At 50.5% G+C, this 20,345-nt stretch overlaps 1 protein-coding gene across 4 annotated transcripts in view; it reads left to right on the top strand.

Annotated features, from left to right (window-relative positions):
• Positions 1-20,345, top strand: part of LOC140407621 (coiled-coil domain-containing protein 63-like) — a 177,658-nt gene that overhangs the window by 75,584 nt on the left and 81,729 nt on the right. For all 4 annotated transcript variants that reach the window (XM_072495044.1, XM_072495039.1, XM_072494993.1 and 1 more), the window contains exons 3-4: positions 16,581-16,770; positions 19,009-19,131. In XM_072495044.1, the coding sequence (XP_072351145.1) occupies positions 16,581-16,770; positions 19,009-19,131 (313 nt within the window). The remainder of the gene's footprint in view (positions 1-16,580; positions 16,771-19,008; positions 19,132-20,345) is intronic.

Genomic DNA, 20,345 nt, shown 5'->3' with positions numbered 1-20,345 from the left:
TATGGTCCCCCAGGAACTTCAACTCGGTCTGGCCAAAGGAGCACTTGGCTCGGTTGAGGCGCAGGCCGTTTTCCCGTATGCGGGCAAAAACGTGTTGGAGACGATATATGTGCTCCTGCGGTGTGGTGGACCAGATGATGACATTGTCCACATATACGCGCACCCCTTCGATGCCTTCCATCATCTGCTCCATGATTCTATGGAAGACCTCGGATACCGAGATGATGCCAAATGGCATCCGGTTGTAGCAGAACCTGCCGAAAGGGGTGTTGAAGGTACATAGCTTTCGGCTGGACGGGTCCAGTTGGATCTGCCAAAATCCTTTAGAAGCATCCAGTTTCGTGAATATCTTCGCCTGGGCCATTTCACTGGTGATCTCCTCCCGTTTGGGTATGGGATAATGTTCCCTCATAATATTATTATTGAGGTCTTTGGGGTCAATACAGATGCGGAGCTCGCCGGAGGGCTTCTTGACACACACCATGGAGCTGACCCATGGCGTGGGCTCCGTGACCCTGGATAGGACCTCTTGGTCCTGGAGATCCTGCAGCTGCTGCTTGAGGCGGTCTTTAAGTGGCGCAGGAACCCTGCGAGGTGCGTGAACGACCGGGATGGCGTCCGGTTTGAGGCGAATTCGGTAGGTCTATGGCAGTGTTCCCATTCCTTCGAATGCCTCCTGGTTGTGGGCGAAGAGCGATTGGAGCTGTGCGTTGAACTCTGCATCCGGGAAGTCAGACGTGCCGTCTGGAGAGAGAGAGTGGATTCGTTGCACAAGGTGGAGAGCCTTGCATGCCTGTGCGCCCAGCAGGGTGTCCTTCGATGAGCCGACTATCTCGAACGAGAGTGTGGCCGTGTGTGTGTTGTGTGTTACCTGGAGCTGGCAGGATCCCATGGCCGGGATAACGTTCCCGTTGTAGTCGACCATCTTGCACCGGGATGGCCGGATTGGTGGTCTGACCTTCATGGCGTAGAAGGCTGACCATGCTATGAGGTTGGCGGAGGCGCCAGTGTCCAGGCGGAAAGTGATCGGCGATCGGTTGACCGTTAGGGTGGCACTCCATTCATCGCCCGGATTGATGATGTTGACCCGGTTCCCATCAATGACCGCAACCCGGAATGCGTCTTGGTCATCTGTGTCATCGGTTTGGATGTCATGATGTGGAGGCTGAATGGTCCGCACTTTCCTGCGAGGTTGTCAGAGATGTGGAAGATCAACAGGTTGAGCCGCTCGACACTAGGCAGCGTAGTGGCCCATCTTGCCACAGCGTAGGCATTGTCGGGTTTTTGCAGGACATTGCCCTTTTAAATGTGCAGCTCTACAGTTGCCGCACGTCATGGCGTCATGGCGTTCGTTACGCCACTGCGCATGCGCAGTTTGGTCTTGCGTCGGGCGCGCCTGCGCAGCACGTCCCTCAGTGTTGCCGTAGGTTTTGGTGCGCACAAACACGGGAGGCCTTGAAAAGCGCGCAAAATGGCCGCCCTCGTCTGGGCCTCGGGCCGGGAGAAACTCGATTGCCTTGACGCGTTCGGCCTCGTGGGTGGCCTGGCTTGCCGATTCGGTCGCGTGGGACCCCCTCCGTGCCGATTCGGTCGCCTGAAATTGGGCATAGCGGCTAGTCGCATTCTCATGCAGGACACAGGCTTCAACTGCAGATGCTAAGGTCAGGCCTTTTATTTTTAGAAGCTGCTGGCGTAGGCCACTGGAGGCAACGCCACAAACGATGTGGTCCCGGATCATGGACTCTGAGGTGGTGTCGTAACCGCAGGACTGCGCGAGTATGCGGAGGTGCGTCAGGAAGGACTGAATGAGCTCATCCTTACCTTGCAAGCGCTGCTGAAAGACACACCTCTCAAAGCTTTCGTTGACCTCAACGTTGAAGTGCTTGTCGAGCTTGAGGAGGACCGTGTCATACTTAGCTTTGTTCTCGCCTTCCGCGAACACCAAGGAGTTGTATACATGGATGGCGTGCTGACCTGCGGTAGTGAGGAGCATGGCAATCTTTGTTTTGTCCGAGGCACCCTGTTTTTCATTGGCTTGCATGAAGAGTTCGAAGCGCTGCTTGAAGAGCGTCCAATTTGTGCCCAGGTTCCCCGCGACTTGCAACGGCTGCGGTTTGTTGCGGGTGTCCATGGCTCAGGATGGCAGATTTGCCGGTAGGTATCGATTCACTCCTGGTATCATGAAGTGTTGGGTGCTCTGAGGTACAGACGAACCAACACGGTTGCGATTGGTACAACGCAGTTTTATTTCATTAAACTATTTATACATCAGACTTGGTACTCAGCACGTTGTGACTGTGTGAGTGTCTTGCTATGAGGTCCTGGCCCTGTGCCGTCTCCAGATGGACTGCCCAGGAAGTGTTGTGTTTCTTGTTTTATACTGTGTCTGCTCTTGTCTGTGATTGGCTGTCGTGTTATGTGTGCTAATTGGCCCGTTGGTCTGTCTATCATTATGTATGTGTTATGATGTATGTTTGAATATCATGACACCGCTGTCACTGGAAGACCCCTATGTAGAGACATTAAGCAACTTTTCATACTGGATGGAGGCCACTCACCAATTTTATCATCTCCATATGCCGGGTCCTGATGCTCTGCTGCTAGTTCAACAGCCCTAGCTTCTTATAACATGAACTGCCTGGGTTGAGGTCCCCCCATCCTCTCTCTCTCACATTTCTGTGCCTGCACAAGGAGAGAGGATGGTTTGAGAGTACTTGGGGTGCAGGTGGTGTACACAGAAAGTAGCAACCCACGAGTTACAGTGTTTAGCAGTGCCCTCCAGACTACACACCTCGGACGGGATTCTCTCAGCCCGGGGCCGGGGCGGAGAATCCCCACATTGGCGCCGGTGCCACTGCGCATGTGCGGACCCCACGGCGCCCAGTTCACGCCAGAATCAGCAACTGGAGCGGTGTGGTCCGCTGCAGTGCCGTTAAGCCCCCAAAAGGGGCCAGAATTGCTGATCCTGAGGCCGTGTAGGCGCCGTCGAGAAACGCGACGGCGTTTCCGATGACGTCAACACTTAGCCTCAGGATCACAGAATCCCACCCCATATGTGCACAGGTGAACTGATGTAGCAAAACGTTATCACCTGTGCTTGCTGGTGACCACTACTTCAGACTTCACCCAACCCCTCCTTCACAATTTGAGCTCTCTGTATGGCAGAGTCAAGGACCTGTTATTGCCTCGCTACGTGCAGACTACATTGTCTGCAGTATGGCTATGATGCATCAATGAATCATGTTGAGAAGCCCTTTGTGCATGGGCAGCACAGATGGTGGCTTAGCCGCTGAGCCCCATGTCCCAGTTCCTACTCTATGAGGTAAGTTTGAGCATTAGAGGATTAACTTATCCTGGTGGGATGGATGAGATTGTTCGTTCTTTCCCTGCACTGCAGGGTTGTCCTCAGATCTGTACTGTTTGAATTTGCCACCCTGGCAACTGCCTCTCACACTGTGTTGGTGAGAAGGGTGGGCCTCCTCCTTCCATCCCAGGGGTCGAGGACATCACTCCTCCTCCCCTGCATTTAGTAGTACTTCCAAGGATACATGATTGAATCCTGGTGGTGGTGCTGCCTGGAGTCTCTGAGCCATTATCTGGACAGTAGTTCAGTGTTGGATAAAGTTGCAGCTGCCTGGGCACCTTTCAAATATGGGGCCTGGATATGTTGGCAGGGTGCCCCATGTTCTGCCCCACTGCTGCTAACAAGGTTGGAAAACCTCCAGCTGCATAATTAATGAGCTCAGCATCACTTGATTTGGCACAATTTCCTGTTGGGCTCCACGGAGAGAAATATATCCACTTCCCACCCCAACATAACATCCCGGCTTGTGGGGGGAACAGTCACTCACCTGTAATTTCTCCCAAATTGGCCAAAGATTGGCCAGAGAACACTTGCTGTCCAATTTAATACAGTGAGTGGGCTGTCGAAGCTGGAGGGCTTCCTATTGCAGGATGTCATAGCAGAAGCACTCAAAATGGAGGTTCCTTCCTCCCAACATTTTCAAACAAAATAGATTCAGCAGTCTGGCTGCCATTGCAGGTGGGGAAATCCTTCACAAGGCTGCTTGTGGCTATTGTTGAACCCAGGCAAACAGGGAAAGCCTCTATTTCTGTAGGTTGCACTGACCAACCAGTCTTCCACCAGAAAGCCACCGCCACATGTGATGCGACCATCAATTCACTCGAGACAAGAGTAAAGGTAAAACCATGGCTTTAATCCACTTAGAACAGTGCCTGCCTGCGACTGATACAATACTGTGCGCCGCCTACAGGTCGACTGCTCTTTATGCCCCCGTCAAGGGGAGGAGCCATGGGCGGAGCCCATGCATGTCCTAACATGTTCCCCTATGGATGATGCCATACAATGGCCCATAGGTGGAGCCCACAAGGGCAACAACATAGCATAGATGCAAATACAAAGGCAAAGCATGGCACTGATACAGTGGTGGATTATTGGTATAATACATTCACCACATTCACCCCCTGTTAAAAAAATGAAGTACGGCAGGGGTGACGGGTTCATACGTTCAGCTGGTCCGGCGCACGGATCGTGCGCTGTGATCGCCGACGCTCTGGCGTTGCTGCTGGCCCGGGTGTTGAGCTCATCCGTGCTGGCATCGGTAGTGGGGGCGCCGGTGCGGGCACAGACGTGGACTCCGGGAGTGTCTCGTCTGGAGCTTCATTCCTGTGGACCGATGAAGGGGGGATGGCGGGCGGAAGGGAGCGCGGGAGCCATATAGGGGCGGGGGCGCTGGTCATGGAAGGTTGGGCAGGAAATAGTGGAGGGGCGGCGGTGGTGGTAGTGGTGGTGGTGGTGGAACCGGCGGGCGCCAGGAGACCATATCCTGTCGGCCATCGGGGTGTACAATATAAGCGTACTGGGGGTTTGAGTGTAGGAGCTGGACCCTCTCTACCAGAGGATCGGCCTTATGGCTCCTGACGTGTTTTCTGAGTAGGACTGGCCCCGGTGTCTTGAGCCAGGATGGAAGCAAGGCCCCTGAGGTGGATCCCCTCGGGAAAAAAAATAGGCGGTCATGAGGGGTCTCGTTTGTGGCCGTGCAAAGTAGGGACCTAATAGAGTGGAGCGCATCGGGGAGGACCTCCTGCCAGTGAGAAACTGGGAGATTCCTGGACCGCAGGGTCAGTAGGACGGTCTTCCAGACCGTCACGTTCTCCCTCTCCACCTGCCCGTTTCCCCAGGGGTTATAACTGGTAGTCCTGCTCGAGGTGATGCCCTTACCGAGCAGGTACTGACGCATTTCGTCGCTCATGATGAGCCCCGGTCTTTGTGGACATAATTGGGGAAACCAAACAGGGTGAAGACACTATGTAGGGCTTTAATGATGGTGGACGTGGTCATATCGGGGCAAGGGATTGCAAAGGGGAAGCGGGAGAACTCATCAATAATATTGAGGAAACATGTATTGCGGTTATTGGAGGGGAGGGGCCCTTTGAAATCGATACTGAGGCACTCAAAGGGCCAGGATGCCTTTACCAAGTGGGCCTTATCTGGTCGATAAAAGTGCGGTTTACACTCCGCACAGATCTGGTAGTCCCTGGTCATGGCTCTGACCTCGGTGGAGTAGGGCAGGTTGCGGGCCTTGATATAGTGGATAAGCCGGGTAACCCCCGGGTGGCAGAGGTCATCGTGGATAGCCCGTAGTTGGTCATCTTGCGCGCTGGCGCATGTGCCACGAGACAGGGCATCTGGGGGCTCGTTGAACTCCCCAGGACGATATACTATATCATAGTTGTAGGTGGAGAGTTCGATCCTCCACCTCAAGATCTTATCGTTCTTGATTTTGCCCCGCTGCGTATTGTCAAACATGAAGGCTACCGATCGTTGGTTGGTGATGAGGATAAACCTCCTACCAGCGAGGTAGTGCCTCCAGTGCCGTATGGCTTCCACGATGGCTTGGGCTTCTTTTTCGACCGAGGAGTGTCGAATTTCAGAGGTGGTGAGGGTGCCCGAACAAAACGCTACCGGTCTACCTGCTTGATTGAGGGTAGCGGCGAGAGCGACCTCTGATGTGTTGCTCGCCACCTGGACGGGGACGGACTCATCCACCGCGTGCATCGCGGCTTTGTCGATGTCCCCCTTGATGCAGCTGAAGGCCTGGCGGGCCTCAGTTGCCAGTGGAAAGATGGTGGCCTTGATTAGTGGACGGGCTTTGTCCGCATAGTTGGGGCCTACTGGGCATAATATGAGAAGAACCCGAGGCACCTCTTCAGGGCCTTGGGGGAGTGAGGGAGGGGGAGTTGCAGGAGGGGGTGCATACGGTCAGGGTCGGGTCCTAGGACCCTGTTCTCCACGACGTAGCCGAGGATGGCTAGTCTGGTCATGCGGAAAACGCATTTCTCCTTGTTGTAGGTGAGATTGAGGGTTTAGGCGGTTTGGAGAAATCGGTGGAGGTTGGGGTCGTGGTCCTGCTGATCATGGCCGCAGATGGTGACATTGTCCAAGTACGGAAATGTGGCCCGCAGCCCATACTGGTCCACCATTCGGTCCATTGTTCTTTGGAACACCGAAACCCCGTTCGTGACGCCAAACGTGACCCAGAGGAAGTGGAAAAGGCGGCCGTCTGCCTCAAAAGCCATGTAGTGGTGGTCCTCCGGGCGGATTGGGAGCTGGTGGTATGCAGACTTCAGATCCACCGTGGAGAACACCCGGTAGTGTGCGATCTGGTTTACCATGTCTGCAATCCGGGGAAGGGGGTACGCATTGAGTACCGGTTTATGGTTTGGCTGTAATCAATAACCATCCGGAACTTTCCCCCGGTCTTGACGACCAACACCTGAGCTCTCCAGGGGCTATTGCTAGCCTCGATGACTCCCTCCCACAAGAGACGCAGGACCTCGGACCTGATAAAAGTCCTGTCCGGTATGCTATACCACCTGCTTCTGGTGGCGACTGGTTTGCAGTCGGCGGTGAGGTTCACGAAGAGTGAGGGAGGGTCGTCTTTTAGGGTCGCGAGGCTGCATATGGTGAGTGGGGGCAGGGGCCCCCCGAACTTCAGGGTTAGGCTCCTGAGGTTGCATTGGAAATCTAGTCCCAATAGGAGAGGAGCGCAGTGGTCTGGGAGCACATATAATTTAAAATTTACGTACTCGGCGCCCTGTATTGCTAGGGTTGCGGTAGTGCACCCTTGGATTTGCACCGAGTGCGACCCAGAGGGGAGGGAGACGGTTTGGTGCGCCAGGAAAATTGGGAGCGAGCAGCGTCTTACCAAATCCGGGTGAATGAAGCTCTCTGTGCTCCCGGAGTCGAAGAGGCAAGGCGTCTTGTGCCCGTTTACCCGGACGGTTATCATGGAGCTCTGGAGGTGCTTAGGTCGCGACTGGTCCAGGGTGACCGCGCTGAGTTGCGGGTAGTCGGCATGGTCGGAGGTGCTGGGGCGGCGCCGCGATGGCTGCCCATGTTGATCGTACACGTCGAGCGGCGTAGCAGATGACGGCCAAGATGGCGGCCCCCATTTGGTCGAGCGTGGCGGGCGGCGAGGTAGATGGCGTCTAAGATGGCGGCCCCCATAGATCGCACGTGGCCGGCCACGTGAGGGAGGATTGCCAAGATAGCGGCCCCTGTGAGTCGCTCGTGCTGTGAGGACGGGAAGATGGCTGCTCCCACGGATAGCACGAGTCTGATGAGAGGGGGGGAGTCGGCAGACACACTGCCACGCTGCGGGGTCTGCGGGCCTGTGAGTCTGAGGATCGGGCCTGTGAGTTAGAGTTCTTAGACCTGGCCAGACCGACTTTGGCGAAATGTTCTGTTCCCCTGCAGCTGCTGCAGTTCGCGTTACGGGCCAGGCAGTGCTGCCGGGGGTGTTGGGACTGGCCGCAGAAATAGCAGGGTAGCCCCCCATGATGGGCAGGCGGCCGCGCTGCACAGGCCTGGGGTAGTCTGTGGTGGGGGTTCCACGAGGGGGTCGCGTGGTCAGCCGGGAACGCGGTAAGGCTCTGGAACGCTACTTCCAGAGAGGAGGCTAACTTTACCGTCTCATTCAGGTCCAGGGCCCCCTTTTCGAGTAGGCACTGTCGCACGTAGTTAGACCGGACTCCCGCCACGTAGACGTCTTGGATGGCGAGTTCCATATGCTGAGTGGCCGTAACGGCCTGGTAATTGCAGTTACGTGCGAGGGCTTTGAGGTCGCATAGGTAGTCATCTAGCGACTCCCCGGGACGCTTGCGGCGAGTGGTGAGGATGTGTCGCGCGAAGACCTCGTTCACGGGCCACGCATAGAGGCGTTTGAGTTTCGCGAGGGCATCTGTATAGGAGGAGGCTTCGTCGAGTCGAACAGAGATCCGATGGCTCACCCGTGCGTGGAGGAGGCTCAGCTTCTGTTCGTCAGTGATGGAAGGCGTGGAGGCGGCTGCGAGATAAGCCTTGAAGCATCGAAGCCAGTGCGAAAAAATGTATTTCGCCTCCGCGACCTGCGGATCGAGTTCCAGTCAGTCAGGTTTGAGGGCTGATCCCACAGTTGCGTTTAAGTTGATTAAATTAATGCGACCATCAATTCATTTGAGACAAGAGTAAAGGTAAACCGTGACTTTAATCAACTTAGAACAGTGCCTGCCTGTGACTGTTACAATACGTGCGCCGCCTACAGGTCGACTGCTCTTTATACCCCCCTCAAGGGGAGGAGCCATGGACGGAGCCCATACATGTCCCAACATGGTATCCTATAGATGATGCTATACAATGGCCCATGGGTGGAGCCCACAAGGGCAACAGCATAGCATAGATGCAAATATAAAGGCAAAGCATGGTACTGATACAGTGGTGGATTATTGGTATAATACATTCACCACAATATGGTTGCACTGTCCCCACAACCATGTGGGAATCTGGAAGCCTCTGACAAGAATGTTCTATGAATATTGTATTCTATGAATTGGTCTTTAGACCTGCTGCTGTATGTGGCGGACCCGGTGGGGGGAATGCCGGAGGTAATGAGGATTCTTAGGGAATTCGGGGACTTTTTGGAGTACAAGCTCAACATGGGGAAGAGCGAGCTGTTCGTGGTTCACCCAGGGGACCAGGAGAGGGGGATTGGCGAGCACCCGCTAAAAAGGGCGGAGAGGACTTCAGGTATTTGGGGGTCCAGGTGGCCAGGAGCTGGGGGGCCCTGCATAGGCTTAATTTTACAAGGCTGGTGAAACAAATGGAGGAGGAGTTCAAGAGGTGGGACGCGTTGCCGCTGTCCTTGGCGGGTAGGGTGCAGTCAATCAAAATGACGGTGCTCCCAAGGTTTTTGTTCCTGTTCCAGTGCCTCCCCGTGTTTATCCCGAAGGCTTTTTTTAGGCAGGTTAACAGGAGTATAATGTGGTTTGTGTGGGCACGAGGGATTCCGAGGGTGAGAAGGGTGTTCCTGGAGCGGAGTAGAGATAGGGTGCTGCGCAAGTGGGTGATGGAGGGGGAGGGGGCTGCATGGAAGAGGCTGGAGACGGCGTCTTGTTTGGGTACGAGTCTGGGGGCGCTGGCAACTGCGCCGCTGCCGCTCCCTCCAAGGAGGTATACCACGAGCCCGGTGGTGGCGGCTGCGCTCAAAATTTGGGGGCAATGGAGGTGGCATAGGGGGGGAAGTTGGGGCCTCGGCGTGGACCCCAATACGGGGGAACCACCGGTTCGCCTTAGGGGGAACAGGTGAAGGGTTTTCGGGGTGGCACAGGGCAGGGATACGAAAGTTGGGGGACCAGTTTGTGGACGGGAAGTTCGCGAGCCTGGGTGAGCTGGAGGAGAAGTACGGGCTCACCGCGGGGAACACCTTCAGGAACTTACAGGTAAGGGCGTTTGCCAGACGGCAGGTAGTGGAATTCCCGTGGCTACTGCCACACACAGTACAGGACAGGGTGCTCTCGGGGGGGTGGGTGGGAGTGGGGAAGATCTCGGAAACTTACCAGGTGATGCAGGAGGAGGAGGAGGCCTCGGTGGTGGAGGTGAAAGGTAAGTGGGAGGAGGAGTTGGGAGAGGAGATTGAGGAAGGGACGTGGGCAGATGCCCTCGGGAGGGTGAACTCTTCCTCATCGTGCGCGAGACTCAGCTTCATGCAGTTTAAGGTGCTGCACAGGGCACACATGACCGGGACAAGGATGAGCCGGTTTTTTGGGGACGAGGACACGTATGTTAGGTGCTCAGGGAACCCAGCAAATCACACCCATATGTTCTGGGCATGCCCAGCGCTGGAGGAATTTTGGAAGGGCGTAGCGAGGACGGTATCGAGGGTGGTCGGATCCAGGGTCAAACCGGGCTGGGGGCTCGCAATATTTGGGGTGGCAGAGGAGCCGGGAGTGCAGGAGGCGAAAGAGGCCGGTATTCTGGCCTTTGCGTCCCTGGTAGCCCGGTGAAGGATTCTTCTTCAGTGGAAGGATGCGAGGCCCCCAAGCGTGGAATCCTGGATCAGCGATATGGCGGGGTTCATTAAATTGGAGAGGGTGAAATTCGCCTTGAGAGAGTCGGTACAAGGGTTCTTTAGGCGGTGGCAACCGTTCTTAGACTTCCTGGCAGAATGGTAGACATTGGTCAATGGCAGCAGCAACTCGGGGGGGGGGGGGGGTTCCTTTATTTTGTTTTTGTTATTTACACTGAAGGGTCTGAGGGGGTGTATATACCTGTTGTGTTAAGTCGGGGTGTTAATGTTAATTTATTATTTATGTACAGTGGGGAGGGGGGGTATGGAGGGTTGCTTTTCTAGACTGTGTTTTGTACTTAACCCTGTTGGGTTCCTTTTTCATTTTGTTATTGATATTTTATGAAAACTTTAATAAAAAATTTTTTAAAAAATGAATTGGTCTTTAATTACCATTAACATTGTGAATTAGCCCCCCCCCCCCCCCCCCCCCCCCCCCCGCCTTGTGGACAGCTAGCCATTTTGCTTCTGGATAATTGGCCCGGGGATGGGATGGAGCCAGGGAATAGACCAGCCAGCAGACGGTGCTGTTCTTAGTGCCCGCTCAACCTTTGTGCCCGCGTCCTTCAGGGCTAATAAATCCTAACCCTTGAGTTAATAAGCCCAATTTTAGCTCTCTGCAAGTGGATGAGCTTTGAATGAGTCGGAGAGACATTACCGCATCTCTCCTTGTAATGCAGACTGAAGTTGCTAATCATGATTTATGCAAGCCAATTAACATACATTTCTAAAAGGCAAGCTGAACTTTATTACAACACCCAAAATTTCAGCTCTCTAAAATTCAGATATGGAGATGGTAGTTAAAAATATGTAGAAAACAATACACCCAGTAGGCAGCAAATCAAGTGCAGAAAGCAACAAGATGACACCACATATACCTGTAAAACATTGTGTTAACTCAACATTATTGCAATTATGAAGCTTTTCCTTGAGACATTTCCCTGTAATTACAAAGCTGAAAAAAAATGTTTTTAAGAGCTTTTTAAGAAGAATCAGGTCAATTGACATCCAACAACCTGCTCTGAAAACTCTGCTCACATTTTGACAGCTGAGTCAAATTGCACCACAGCAGCTGAGACAATCCATTCGGAGATAATCAACAATATTCGAAACAAAATAACCCATAACAGTCTTAAGAAATAGTTAATTCGCCCCACCTCTCAAGGTTAACAAATCTTTTCAAAAATTCCAGGATCTGGATCCTCATCTTCATCTTAAATCCATAGGCGCCACCGTGCCGCCCCTTAAATAATTTCAAGACGTATTTAGAGAATTGAAATAAAGTGCTGATACAACTCACTGGTTGGAATATTTGAAAATAAATATTCATTGATGCTAAGCTTCTAATTCAGATTTGCCTTTCTCACATCCCAAACACGTGTAAAGTTGTGACACTTTTCTATTTCTGCAACTGGCGAGTACATACAGTCTCACAAGCTAATTTAGTATCTTGCTTCCTGTCCTAATACTCTGCAACCTTCTACATCTGCTAGGAAATGATGCCTACAAAACTGGGATGCATTATGGAAACTAACTGCCACTTCTACAATGAGTCGGAGAGACATTACCGCAAACTGTCCACTATTGCTAAAATACTCATTGTTGTGTTCTTTGTTTTAGTTCTTTCAGGATGGTGAAGGTTGTAGTGCTAATAAAGAACAGCAAACTGTATTTAATAAACATACTAATTTATCACACTACACTGAATTAGATTCGAACATATTACTAAGGAATTAGTTAAGTAAAGATTACACTACACATCTATTAACTAGGCTGTTGGATCAACTATCTCACAACTACTCTATCTTGCTTTCCTCCACTCTCTCCATGTATCTACATCAATTTCCACCTGTCTCCCAGAAGTCAAGGAGGCATATGGGCCGGGGCCTGTCCGAAATCCCGGGCAAGTGTTGACGCCGGCGTAAACAACCGAGTGGTGTACGCCGGCGTCAACGGGCCTCCTGGCCCAGCAATTCAGGGGGCTGCACGGCTCCAGAGTGCTGCGCTGCTCTGGTGCCGAAAGGCAGCCCTGCACGGCCGGCGTGGGTCTGCGCATGCGCTCCACGGCCATCTCTGCACCAGCGCATGTGCGTTGTTGCCAACTCCGCGGTGGCGCATGCGTGTGGTTGCTGTCTCCGTGCTGGCGCTGAGCAACATGGCGGAGAGCTACAGCGGGCCCGCGCGGAAGGAGGTAGGCCCCCTCCAGATCGCGGGCACCTGCCAATCGGAATCCCCAGATCGCGGACCTGGACTCCGTGGAGGCCCCCCGGAGTCAGATCCCACCACTCCTCCACCAGGATGTCCACCGCGGCCGCGGGTCCGAGCTCCTGCCGGGTGGTACTAGGTTGGAACCATGCTGGCGGGATTCGACGGAACTCGGCGGGGATTCAGCCGGTCGCCCGCAGAGAATCACCGGTGGGGCCTCTTTCAGCGGCCCCCAACTGGCGCCACGGTGACTGCGCGCACTCGACTGCCGGGTTCACGGACAATCGCGGAAGCGCCGTTGCGCCAGATTTCCGGCGTGAATGGCTATTCTCCGTCCCTGCGCCAGCCGTGATTCTGGCCGGAGGGTCGGAGAATCCTGCCCATGATATTTATATGGTTGCTCTAAAGCGCCATCTAGTGACTAGAGTAGTAACGTTACATTAATCCTTTATGCGCGTTACAATATCCACATATTGTGACACTCATTGGTATTGCCAATCGACCTGAGGAGTGCAGGGCCTTCTATTTTTATACAATCATTCAAAGACAGGTTTCCCAACTTTCAATTAACTCATCTGGATGATGCCCAGGCTAGAAGTTCTCACCACTGCCCTTCTGCTATTCAAATGTATCAAATGTGGAGTCCTGTGACAATTATTGAGTTACTATAGCATATAATTTCTTCCTGCCAATTTATTACCTTGTCATAACCCTTACGAGACCCACTGGGATACACAGATCGGAGGCCCACTCAGCTGGGGCCCGTTACCTTACTCTTTAAAAGCTGGCCCGATCGGAACCTTTTGTGTTGTATTCTGCTGTAGCGCCCATTTCCTTAAACTTAAATCTAACTCCAGTTAACTCATCTTCTCGGGCCTCCTGGATCTTTCTACTGGTGACAAAGTAAAAACAACGACTGCAATTCTGGACATGCTGGCTGCACCGGAATATTCCCATGCAGGAACGAGGTCAAGGAAATTTCTAAAATGCCACTTTTTGGACAATTAGAGGTCTCTGACGAAGGCATAGAGGATTGGGCCCAATATACCAAGTGAATGCGGTATTTCTTTCAGACGAACAGCATCCAGTGAAGAGGACCGACAGTAATCCCCATGACCGCTTGCATAATCGAGAGCTTCACATACCGGCAGCCCCAGACTCGAAATCCTTCGATGAACTCGTGGAGTTCGTGGTGAATCACTATGACCCAAAATCGTCGGTGATAATGCAAAGGTATCGGATTAACACGGCTGCATGGAGTCCCGGAGAGACAGTGACAGAATTCCTGACGCAACTCTGAAAGCTGGCAGAACATTGTGGATTTGGTCCATGCCTCTCTGAGATGCTAAGGGACTGTTTGGTGTGAGGGGTCAACAACGTGGCAACCCAGAGGATGTTCTTGGCAGAGCCAACCTTGGACTTGAAAAGAGCCATTGAACTGGCCCCATCATGCGAGAATGCTGAGAAGGGGATCCAAGAGCTCCAGAGTTCCATTGATTACAGCATCCATAGTGTTAGACGGCCCCCGCACAGAATTGCGGCGCCCTCTTAAGTCAGTGTTCACATGACCCAATCACCACCAAAGCAACGGCCAAGTACACAACATCGCATCCAGACTCAATGGCCGTAAGCCACCACTGACTAATGGACACCTCCCTGGAGCATGTCATTGAAGCATCTGGGGCCGCAGAACACACGGCACCCAAGGCCCCAGAATTGATAGAGAATGCGCCGTCCTGGCCAGACAACAAGGCCGCCCCAAGCCAGGGCCTTGCATGTTACCTAACCCGAGGAGGACGACCTGATGGAACTAACTTGTATCACAGCCCCTAAAGTAGCCCCGATTCGGACTTGGCTCCAAGTTAAGCGTCACTCCCCATAATGGAGATTGACTCTCGAGCTTCTGTCTCCATCATCGGTCAACAAATCTTCCGTCAGCTCTGCATGGGCATCCTGCCCTTGGCCTTGTGAGATACCAAGGCCCGGCTGGCAACTGCCACCAGGGAGTGAGCTATTGAATATCATAGGTACCATCATGACCCCGGTCACACACATACAACAGACAGTCCGGCTTCCGCTGATAGTGGTACAAGGGCCAGGACACCGCGATTAGTTGTCTACAATTTGACTGTACTAGCAGAAAATCATCCGAATGGGCACTGGTAGTCTGTACGAGGTCCTTGGGAAATATCCGGAGGTTTCACTCGTTCACAAAGTTTGATGTAAGCCATGCTTTCCTCCAACTGGAACTGGATGCAGCATTGTGGAAGTACGTTACCATCAAGTCGCACAGGGTTTTGTACAAATACATTTGGTCCCCTTCGGGGGTCTCATCCGTATGTACGATCGTCCAGTGACTGCCCAGCGGAGCGGTATATCTGGACGATGTGCTCATTTCACGAGCGACCGCGAAGGAGCACCTGGACAACCTGGAAGATGTCCTTCAGTGATTCTCCAAAGTGGGCATCCACCTGAAGAGAGGCAAGTGTGAGTTCCAGGCGACAGCTGTTATTTACCTGGGCTACCATGTGTATAAGGCATGGGGAGTGCCACAAGTGGAAGCATTTGCCAGGGTAAAATGGCGGTTATTGTCCTCTCAACTGTTGACACTACAACCCTTCAAGGCCACTTTTCCTCACATGATCGCCTCCCTGTATGGCATTGGAGCAGGACGATGGCACGGAACGTCGAATAGCATATGCGTCCAGAACATTGGCTGGTGCAGAGTGCTGCTAAGCCCAAATAGAGAAAGAAGGATTTGCCGTGATATACATGGTGAATAAGTTCCATTAGTATGTGTATGGGCGCCATTTTTGTCTTTTCACTGACCATAAGCCTTTTCTGGGCCTCTTCAAGGAGGACAAGGGGATTCCTCCGTTAACCTCGGCCCGGATCCAATGCTGCGTGTTGCTATTAGCGGCTTATGAATATACGTTTGAGCATTACCTGGGAGTACAGATAACAAACGCAGACCCCCTCAGTCAACTCCACTGCCTGTGAGTCCCCCTTCTCCACAAGTAACGGACAAAGTCGTGGTGACTCTGAACTTTATGGACATTCCGCCTGTGACAGCTGTGCAGATCCGCAAATGGACTCAGAGAGATACAATGCGGACGAAACTGCGCCACATCGTCTTGAATGACAGGTCGCAAGGAGGCCCCATCCTGAGGAGCAAGAGCCCAACCTCACGAAGCAAACAGAGCTGAGCATGGAGGATGGTATCCTCCTGTGGGGAGCTCGGGTGGTCGTTCCACGGCCAGGTTGACGCATGATCCTATTGGATCTACATAGTGGACACCCTGGTACCTCGAAGATGCTCATAAGTAGCTATGTATGGTGGCCTGGACTCAATGGTGACATCAAGAAAGTGGTAAAACAGTGCTTGGCATGCCAGGAACATCAGAAGTTTCCTGTCGGCTTTGCTCCACCCCAGGAATGCCCAGGGCGCCGCTGCGTGTGCTTACATGCCAACTTCGCTGGGCCATTCATGGGGTCCTCGTAGACCGAAAGGTTTGACAAAGAGTCATCCAGACTCAAAACATTAGCTCCATTCTCTCTCCACAGATGCTGTCAGACCTGCGGCGATTGTCCAGCATTTTCTGTTTTTGTTTCAGATTCCAGCTGCAGCAGTAATTAGCTTTAATCTTTATATTGTGTGGTCAGCTTTGAAGCTGAAACTTCATTTTAGATGCATTTTGTTATTTAACAACTTCAAGTCTTAAAGATGTTTGTCAGCAAGATGATCAACACACTTCTCCACCGCCTACCCTGTGAGTGAAAATTGTACAGTAGTTTTCTCTCAGCCAAAAGGACATGAAGTGTGCTCTTACTATAACTAGAGAAGTTATTTATAAATAACATGGTGCAGCAGGTCTAGAAAAGCCATGCAAAGAGTACATGGACTGCATGGGACCTGAGTAGAAGGGATTCATGGTTCTAAAATGGCATTGGAACTTTACTTTTTTGCAGACGGGAGCTAAATATATTGCAGCGCGAACATGAAAATCTAGCAACAAGCATCGCCCTTGTCACAACTCCGCAGAATGTACAAAAGGATACTAATGATTCAGCACAGATAAAGATCTTGATGCAAAGTAAAGAGGAGTATGACTGCCTTGCTGAGCAGGAAAAGAATCTGATTGCAAAGCTTGATGCTCAGGTATGCTTCTGGAAACTTGAATGTGCTACCTACACATTAATGAAATTGTATTTTGAAGTTTACACAAATATTTGAATCAAAGCATTAGATAAACCATTTAACGGGTGAAACAAAAATATTGTATACTGCACTGGAGCATTGATGCACAATGCCATGGATTGATAGGATGGGCATGAAAAATGTTGGAAGTCTGAAACAGAAACAAAATGTTGGAAGTACAGAAAGAAGAGATGAGCATTTCAGACAGGACAACTCTTCACGTGTAAAGATTCTAAGAAAGGGTCCCACTTGAAATGTAAAATAATTTATCTCCCCAAATATCTTCTTCATAAATGGAGGACAATTTGTTACTGCAAGGCAGGGACAAGCTCTACCCACTCGTTGTGTACTACTGACTTTTCACATTTAAAAATGATTCAAATGATGTTTGTTTACAGATTCTGTCTCAGTTATGTTACCACAGTGAGGAAAAGTAGGACAGGGAGATTTTGTGGTCTATTAGTGCAAAACAACTTATGATCAATTACGATTGGCAAAGAATGGTCAGACAAATCTAGTCCTGAACAACTCACTTAATGCAAGTTGGTTATTGGAGATGAATTTATTATTAACTGCAGGAGCCGTTGCAGTCAGTATCAGCAGGAATAATATTTCCATCATGAAATTATTAGGTTATAAAAAGTATTTTCTTTAAGGAAACCTGTTCCCAAGCCTCTGTCATGTGAGAGTACCTTTAAGAACTGGGTGTTTAAGAAATGTATCTTTAAGAAATGGGTATTATCAGTGATGTCAGAATGTGGGTGGAGCTGGGCTGTCTGTCAATTAATGCCTTTTTGTTGATTTCTCTTTAATTTTTTTAATGTAGGGGCTGGGCTGATGAGCTGATGAGCAGAAAGTTTGTTCCTCGGTTTTTTCCCCGATCCTGATTGTCAGCATATGTCCGGGCAGCACAATAGTTAACACTGCTGCCTCACAGTTCCAGGGACCCCGTTTGATTCCGGCCATGGGTGACTGTCTGCATGGCGTTTGCACGTTCTCCCCAAGTCTCTGTGGGTTTCCTCCGGGCGCTCTGGTTTCCTCCTACAGTCCAAACATACGCAGGTTACGTGGATTGGCTATGCTAAATTGCCCATTAGTGTCCAAAGTGTTAGCTGGGGTCATGGGAGTTACAGGAATAGGATGGGGGAGTGGGCCGAGGTGTTGGTGCTCTTTTGGAGGGTTGTTGCAGACTCAATGGCCAAATGGCAACCTTCTGTACTGCAGGGATTCTATGATTCTATGACCCTAAAGTCAAGATGCAGGACAGCAGATGCCCGTGATTCCCTTGTGTGCTGTTCTGGACGGGTTGGGGAGAGTTATAGAACAAAGAGACCTAGGAGTACCGGTTCATAGCTTTTTGAAAGTGGAGTCACAGATGGACAGGTTGGTGAACAAGGCATTTGGCATGCTTGGTTTCATTGGTCAGGACATTGAACACAGGAGTTGGGACGTCTTGCTGAAGTTGTACAAGACATTAGTAAGGCCACACTTGGAATATTGTGCACAGTTCTGGTCACCCTATTATAGAAAGGATATTATTAACCTAGAAAGAGTGCAGAAACGATTAACTAGGAAGCTACCAGGACTTGATGGTTTGGGTGATCTTATAGAGGTCTAAATGAGGGGCATAGATAAGGTAGATAGTCAACATCTTTTCCCAAAGGGAGGGGAGTCTAAAACTAGAGGGCATAGGTTTAAGGTGAAAGGGGAGAGATACAAAAGGGTCGAGAGGGGCAAATATTTCACACAGAGGGTGGTGAGTGTCTGGAAAGAGCTGCCAGAGGCAGTACTAGAGGCGGGTACAATTTTGTCTTTTAAAAAGTATTTAGACAGTTACATGGGAAAGCTGAGTATAGAGGGATATGGGCCAAATGCGAGCAATTGGGACTAGCTTAGTGGTAAAAACTGGGTGGCATGGACAAGTTGGGTCAAAGGGCCTGTTTCCATGCTGTAAACCTCTATTGTTATCTTAATGAACTGAAAGATTTTGTATGTTGGATTTCATTCACTGATCTTATCAGAGTACTGTCTCTCACATTGAACAATGTAAAAGGGATTGCTTGATCTGCCATTCTTATACGTGTATTAGCTAGAAATATTCTTGTTCTGTAGAAAAATGGTGCAGCCATAAAACATGAATACATACAACACTCATAAATATTTAAAAGCAATTGCACACCAGATATCCTTGTTGTACAGATAAGAGACCAAGAAGATAAAATTAATAAGCAAAAGATGTCAATTGGAGGATTGAGGAGTGTCCATCAACGACGGAGACATTTGCAAAAACAAATACAGACATTGGAGAATCAACTGAACTTGGTAAGTTTATGTATATGAGACTTCTAATCAATAAAGTTGTTTTTGAATGATTTTAATGTATATAGAAATCAAAAGTTTTGATTATCATCAACCCAAGCAATTCATATGACAAAATGTAAGATGGTGCAAATGATGCAGATTAGATTTAATATCAATACTGTCTTCTTTCTGTAGTACAGTGGAATAATCAAGTTGGAAAAATAGTCAAATGATAGTGTAATTTTATGAGCTTCCAGATATGCTAATTGTTGGTAGCACATCTTGAGAATCCGCTTGTCTGTTCCAGCTGGAATTTTATGTTTAAAATAACATAGGGTGTGTGTGTGTGTGTGGGGGGGGGGGGGGGGGGGGGGGGCAAGATGTGTAGGGTAGGTGGATTGGCCACGCCAAATTGCCCTTAATTGGAAAAAAAAAATTGGGTACTTTAAATAAAAAACATAAGTTAAAATGCTGGTGCATGGTGCAGATGGAAACGGACTTGCCTTGATTGGTGATCCAGATGACATCCCTAGAGGATATCAGAGCCTGGCAACAGTTGTGAGCAAGATTGAATGTTGCTACCTAGGAACAGATATAAGAATAGTTGGGCCAACATAAAGAAGATGGAGAGGTCTGATGAACTAAGATATCAGATTCTATATGAAGATTGTAACCTGTCCACATTTGAAATGTCATTCCGGCCATGGTTGGATATATATGTGAATTAGAATGGGATGTGCACTGTAAAGTCTGAACCAAGTACAAATTGAACGAAATCACTCATGGCACATATACTTAAATGTTATGGATGTGGGTTTATGTCCAAAAACTGATGCATGAACATATGAATTAGGAGCAGGAGTACGGCTTTTTACCCCTCAAACCTGCTCCACCATTTGAACACGGCTGATCTGATTTTAAACTTAACTCCATTATCATGCCCTGATTACCTTTCACCCCTTTGCTTATCAAGAATCTATCTACCTCTGCCTTAAAAATGTTCAAAGACTCCACTTTTCCACTGCCTCTTGAGAAAAAGAATTCCAAAGATTCAAAACCCTCTAAAAGAAAAAGAAATCCTCACCTGTGCCTTAAATGGGCGACCCCTTATTTTTAAAGAGTAACACCCAGAATCTTGGGCGAAATTCTCCCCCAACGGCGCGATGTTCGCCGACTGGCGCCAAAAAGGCGCCAATCAGACGGGCAGCGCGCCGGCCCAAAGGTGCGGAATGCTC

The sequence above is a fragment of the Scyliorhinus torazame genome, chromosome 1 (genome assembly GCF_047496885.1).
Source record: "Scyliorhinus torazame isolate Kashiwa2021f chromosome 1, sScyTor2.1, whole genome shotgun sequence".
Classification (NCBI taxonomy): Eukaryota; Metazoa; Chordata; class Chondrichthyes; order Carcharhiniformes; family Scyliorhinidae; genus Scyliorhinus; species Scyliorhinus torazame.
The sequence above is the reverse complement of the archived record's forward strand: the minus strand, read 5'-3'. Positions and strand labels throughout refer to the sequence as shown.